Source organism: Varroa jacobsoni, unplaced genomic scaffold (genome assembly GCF_002532875.2).
Source record: "Varroa jacobsoni isolate VJ856 unplaced genomic scaffold, vjacob_1.0 scaffold_1065, whole genome shotgun sequence".
NCBI lineage: Eukaryota > Metazoa > Arthropoda > Arachnida > Mesostigmata > Varroidae > Varroa > Varroa jacobsoni.
In genome coordinates this window covers 400,460-406,459 of record NW_019213967.1, presented here as the reverse complement: position 1 = coordinate 406,459, position 6,000 = coordinate 400,460, and the positions used below count along the sequence as shown (strand labels likewise).

The 6,000-nt window shown below is 41.2% G+C and overlaps 1 protein-coding gene across 1 annotated transcript in view; it reads right to left on the bottom strand.

Annotated features, from left to right (window-relative positions):
• The window catches only part of Ca-alpha1T (Ca[2+]-channel protein alpha[[1]] subunit T), an 80,573-nt gene that overhangs the window by 15,964 nt on the left and 58,609 nt on the right, over window positions 1-6,000 (bottom strand). The window contains exons 19-23 of the mRNA XM_022843534.2: window positions 5,597-5,862; window positions 4,698-4,911; window positions 3,613-3,741; window positions 2,753-3,025; window positions 1,236-1,374 (exon numbers count right to left, since the gene is read on the bottom strand). Of these exons, the coding sequence (XP_022699269.2) occupies window positions 1,236-1,374; window positions 2,753-3,025; window positions 3,613-3,741; window positions 4,698-4,911; window positions 5,597-5,862 (1,021 nt within the window). The remainder of the gene's footprint in view (window positions 1-1,235; window positions 1,375-2,752; window positions 3,026-3,612; window positions 3,742-4,697; window positions 4,912-5,596; window positions 5,863-6,000) is intronic.

The window sequence follows — 6,000 nt, the reverse complement described above, 5'->3', positions numbered from 1 at the left end:
ATAATAATAGTTAGGATATTTAGAGCAAGTTTCTCATGCCCTTTGTGCTTTACAGACAGTATGTTGAACATGTACTCATAATTGACTGCCCGTAAGCAGTCAGCCGCTTGTATATATACATAGTCTTTCGTTGTGTCATAGGAAGCTCTTATCTGCCACTAGATTGCCGCTTAAATATTCAAGCAGTCAGTAACTGAACGTGTGCTGGCGCCTATATTTGTTTTAGAAAATGGCAGCCGATCACACTTTGCCTTTTATTCATACCCATCATCTGGCAGAGCCTGACTGTTATGCCAAGCTAACCACGTATTTTTATAGGTTACTGGACAGACTGATTTAGGATGACTATAAGATGTTACAAAACCAAGCGTAGGGACATAAAAAAGTATTGGCATGTGCTCATAGCTAACAGCGTAAAGTCAAAGTGTGCTTCTTCGTAAAACGAAGTTTTTACTTTCATCAAGTGCGAAGCTCCGAAAAGATCGCGCTGCCTGTTTTTATGAGAGAATGAATCGTATTCGTATCGGTGTATAATCTGTAATGCGGTAAACCGAAAGAATCGATGATAACGAATGTTTATGGTAATCGTCAAGGGTCCAACATGCGGCGTTTCACGCAATAGCTAATTTCTACATGAAGAAACAATATAATTTTTGGCTAGAAATGGCTTTCGCTGGTGCCTAGCATCATTATTTCAAGCTGGAAAACCAAGCTGATATTCTCAACAGAAAATACACTTTGATTTTATCACACTCGGAGAAATAGGTTTCGTGTACGATAAAAAAACAGAAGGATAGAAGAAGAGACTGAAACAGTGGGATGTGGATAAAATCGTATCTTAAAAAAAAATTCTACGTAGTATTGGTTGTTTCAATATTAGTTGTAAAAATGTATATAAACTGAAAAAAATTATTATCTCATAACAACATACTAGAAACAGTCCGTCTCCTCCGTGACAACCTAGTTAAAACCCTATAATATATTGTTTACAACATCGCTTCGAGCTGCTCGCTTACCGAATTTCTAAGAACATTAAATTTACATGTTTACTAAAACATTGTCCTGAAAGAACGAGAATGAACCTACCCTGTCTTGTATCTGTCTTCTAGTTTCATTGAATATGTTTGTGCTTTAGCAACAAAAAATGCCTCACTTTTAGTCAACCATTTACGGGCTACATAATACTCGGAGCTCTCTGGATGAGAAAAACGCATGTCAGTTTGGATTGAGCGTACCGAAAATGCGGGGTCCTCCATCTGCGACGATGGTGAGCATAAAATCTATGAGCGAAATTGAGACAAGCATTCCGTCCATCTTGTTCCATCCGCTCTTGAGGTACGCATGAGGCCCGTACCACAATCCTTTGGCGATCACCTGGATCAAGGAAAGAATTGCAGCACATCATGACAAAACGGAATAAACGATCTGCCGCACCAGGTTTTTCTATCCATCTAAACCTAGAGATGATTTCCTGTTGATTTCTACACATCATATCGACTACACGGGCATATTTTGGCCACACACTTGAGAGCAGATCGACAATGTTCTTAAATCTGCCCGTCGTAATATGTTTATGCTACACTGTGCAACAACAAACGACCCTATCCATATGATACATACGTGGTAGCTAATAGGTTATTGTAAATTACGCTTCAGTTTGATAATCTGTTCAGTAACGACTACATTCGTTCGGGCAACCAAGGCCGTTTCGGTTCTGTGGCTCCAAGCCTTCAGCCATGGTCAGCCAGCCAACGGGTTTTTTTGTTTCGTAATATCATTGTGTTTTTATCGGGTGGAAGTCGGTAATACTTCTAGGGTAGTTCAGCGGCTTTCATTTCAACCTCCTTTTAGTGATGTACCACCTAAGTTGTTTACTACGGCTATTACAAACAGTGATCCTAATCTTTTGGATAATGAAGGCTCTAATGTTTAAGGTTATTGCACAGAAGGACAAACGCCTGAATCAGGGCTAGCGCTGAACGACCTTCACTCCATCATTTATGCGAGTGGCAGCGCCGAAGTTGTGCTGCATAAGCAACGAAATCTTTAGAAGTCAAGTTCTACTGCTCTGAAAGCAGAAGTAAGCAACGAGGTTGAAGTCCAGCATAGCTCAGATGGCTTTGCCATATATGACAGAGTGTAAGGGAAAAAAAATAGAAACTATGGTAACTGTTCGTACGTAAACCTTAATACCATACACTACAAATGCTATTGAAACAAGGTGCTTTTGATTCCCCTAATAGAACATTGTTTATGTTTCCGAGTTGGGTCGAAAAGCCGCTAGCACCGCAGCCACCTACCAAAACCAGAAATAATGACTCTTCGATCGAACGTCAAAAAGACATTATCAATAATTAACTGAGTCACCGGTGTAGTTGAAGTAAACTAACACTACACACTTAGAGAACTAAGGTATATTGTATGTACATTAAATATCCGTGATTCTTGCGAGACATGCCCGTATGCTCAGTTGGCATCTGACTCTAGGTTAGCTGGGTCGTTTAGACTCCCTAGTATAGACATGCGGACCTTAGCGGACTACCAAAGATAACTATATGTAATTGTTAATATTATGTGAAGAAAACTTGTGTTGCTTTGAAACGATTTACCGTTTATGTATTTCTAGCTGTCATATATAGATTATGACGACGATAATAGTGCTACTTTTATCATTGATGCTAGTTAGCGTGCTCTGATAATGCATCTGCTACAGCTCTACCGTGTTATCGTTTAAGACCGCGGAGTTTGTTACCTTGACAACCATTTCGAAGGCGAACACGACGGTAAACGTGTAATTAGCTGCAGCTAATATCTGTCGCTCGAGGCTTGACGGCGGGATGTTAGGCCGTTCCATCGCTAGCGTAATACAGTTTGAGGCGATGAATACAAGTATGGTATAGTCAAACGACTTCGAGTCTGACAATCGTACGCACAATACGCGAATAGCGTTTGTCGGTGAAAATACAAATAATGAGTAGTCTTCCTTGTTTCTAAAACACCATCGAGGTTCGAACAGGCCGAACAGCTATAAAAAAAACATCATCATCACCATATTATTATTATCATTGAGTAAGGACAACGCCGGCTACGTCTGCACCCGTTCTGTATGATAGCACGTTGATGGGGCTTAGACAAGCTAAATGAAATGTCCTGTTTCAGAAAATTCTCACTGTAGAGTTACACGATATTACTCAGAGGACAGATACGTAGAAAATAGGTATTGCTTTGACCGAAATGAGAATTTCTTCCACAGCAGGCTCATCCTACCGTACATGCAAGCATCATTTGTTTTAAACAGACAAATATATTCCAAGTCAGGTTGGGGGCATCGGTTGAGAATGTTTCAATTATAGTGAGCGCTTGCGCCTAGTGACTGAGCAACTTTAAATTTGGTGTTTTAGTTTCTATTGAATCGCTCTTAAAAGATACTTATCGCATTAATAATGGGTTCGACTGCTGAGCTTTAATCTGGGACCGTTAAAAGTCACCTCAGAATATGTTTCGCTATATCAGATACACAGAAATAAATATACCGATAATAAAACGCTATCTGAGCTATCTTTACGCTACCAATTTTCTCAATCAGAATATCTATGTAAAAGAAATACCAACCTTGGGTAGGGGAGGGGGGGGCAATAACGGTGGTTGAGTGAAGGCGACTACCTTCCCCGAATTGCCAATTACCTTCATCTGGATATCCTGGCCTCCGATACCGATACTTCCTTCTAAATCGGCGTTCAACTAAGAAATGCGCATAAATTACGAGGCATTCTGGCGTTCAGCAGTAATGAAACATAGACAAATTAACTAACAAACATATTCTTTACTTAACCATATGTTTCATGTAGTACGTGTCAATTGCGGAGCTTGAACAACTAGCTAACCTAGCCAAAGTTAAAACAGCTACGCTGTTTGAATAACAAAATTTTAACATATGTACACTTTGAACTTTATTGATATGGCGTCTTCTGTCACAAGTAAGATGAAAAAGCCCTGCTGTTAATACCAAACAAGAGAAACCTAAAAAGCGTCGTTCAATGATTTGTATACATTATTATGATATTAGCAAATATCTAACATGCGTTGGGCAGCTTAAGTACGGCTGCTCAGCTGCGAGGTCGCCCTATTAATTCGGCATTGAAGAGACCATCAAAAACCGTTCTTAGCCTTTTAAAACATTTGTAGGTTGTACTGTTAAAGATACGGTCACGCTTCAATTATTTCGAAGTACGTCGAGGTTCTTTTTCGGCGCACCACTTAGACTGTGCCGCCTTCGACGTCTACGAATTTTCCTTTATATATCACGTAGCCGCGATACTTTGACGAGTATTTATTTTCCAGCATTTCATTGTAGCGCTTTCATTCGTTTCGGTTAATTCTACCTCAGTTGATCCGTGACTAATATAGCAGAAATTTTTTTCTTCAGGTAAAACACTGACCGTAAAGGAAGTAAATCAGTCACATGCATAAGCGAACGTCAACTAATTGACAAGTGGCAAAAAAACAACAAATCCTTATAATATGTATCGAGCTACGACTTGAAAAATACATTTGCTTGTACATCTGATGAACACACGTTCTTACAATATGACGAAACACCTCTTTCTTGAGTTCTACTGCACTAAATAATTACAGAGCTCTCCGGGGCGTGTTTGCAGTCTTTAAAAGAAAACTGAGATGCTGCCTATTATACTAACCTGTTTCTTCATAATGCCTTCGCTTGCAGTTTTACTGTCAATGTCGACGTTATTTTTCTTCAGTGAGCTCTCACGGCTCAGCTTCGGTGAGATCACAACGGCGTTGCCTTGGAGTCCTTGCAGTCGACTAGCTGGACTGCCTGTATCATTCTTTGTCAACACCAGCTGCTTTGGCGCTGAATGTGGGGCGCTTTTTTGATTATTTAGTGTTTTACTGAGAACAGGATCACAGAGGTCATACATGAGAATAGCGCGCGCCATTTTTTATTCATTCGAAAAATAACGCAACTTTATGAAGCTACTTTCAGCGGATTACTAAAACGGACCAGGTATACTGCCACCAATATTTGTTACATTTACACATTATTACTATCATTATTTCTCCACCTAGCATGCCGTTGCGGTTTAGCTCTTATGTTATTTTCGTATCGTCATTATTGATTCAAGGTGCTATGATTAATGCTATTGCATACACGTCATATATGAAAAAAAAGGTCCTACGAAAGATGAACGGTCATGTGCGGTCAGGCTGGTAGGCAGGTGGGAATGCTTGCAAAATATTTCATTCGATACGAGAAAGGTATGAAAGGCCTTTATTTTTAGAAAGTAGGTTCCAATCACTTCGTCACACACATGTCAACCTGTGACCTTGGCTTCTTGGTTGGTGTTATGTGTCTTACCAATTGCTCCAATTATTCAGCCAGCACTCTTATCAGACTCCGTTATGATGGGAAAAGTGTTTCTAAGAAAACTACTTGTTATCACTAGAACTCGTCGCTAGAAATTGTCGATTAATTGAATTCAACCTCACGTTATCATAGCTATACGTTCGACGTTAGTGAAAAAGAAAAATTCTCTAAGCCCACATATAGACCAAACATACATATACCGACACTTACTTGGCTTTAGCGGCCGATGCGCCTTTTGGCAGTGGTGGCAGCGTCAACGGCAGTGGACTCGGCAACAGACTGGGACATGGACTCATGTGGGCGGACTGCGACTGGCCAATGGGTGGTGGCAGTAATGGAAAGCCTCCGGTAGCAGGTGTCATCGCCGTGACTGCTGTTGTTGTTCGCGTCGAGGCGCACAGCTGTGGATGAGATCCGAGTGGTGAGGCGCCGTCCAACGGCACCAGGGAAGGGTCACCAGCTGATGTTACTGAAGCCTGGTTGCGATCGAATAATACGGGTAAGCCGGGCCGAATCAGGACTTGAGACTTCGGGGACGCCAGGGGCGGCGAAGCAGTGGTGAAGCCGAATGCCTGCGAAGCTGGGCACGCCGCGGATGCTTGCGAGGTCCAGCA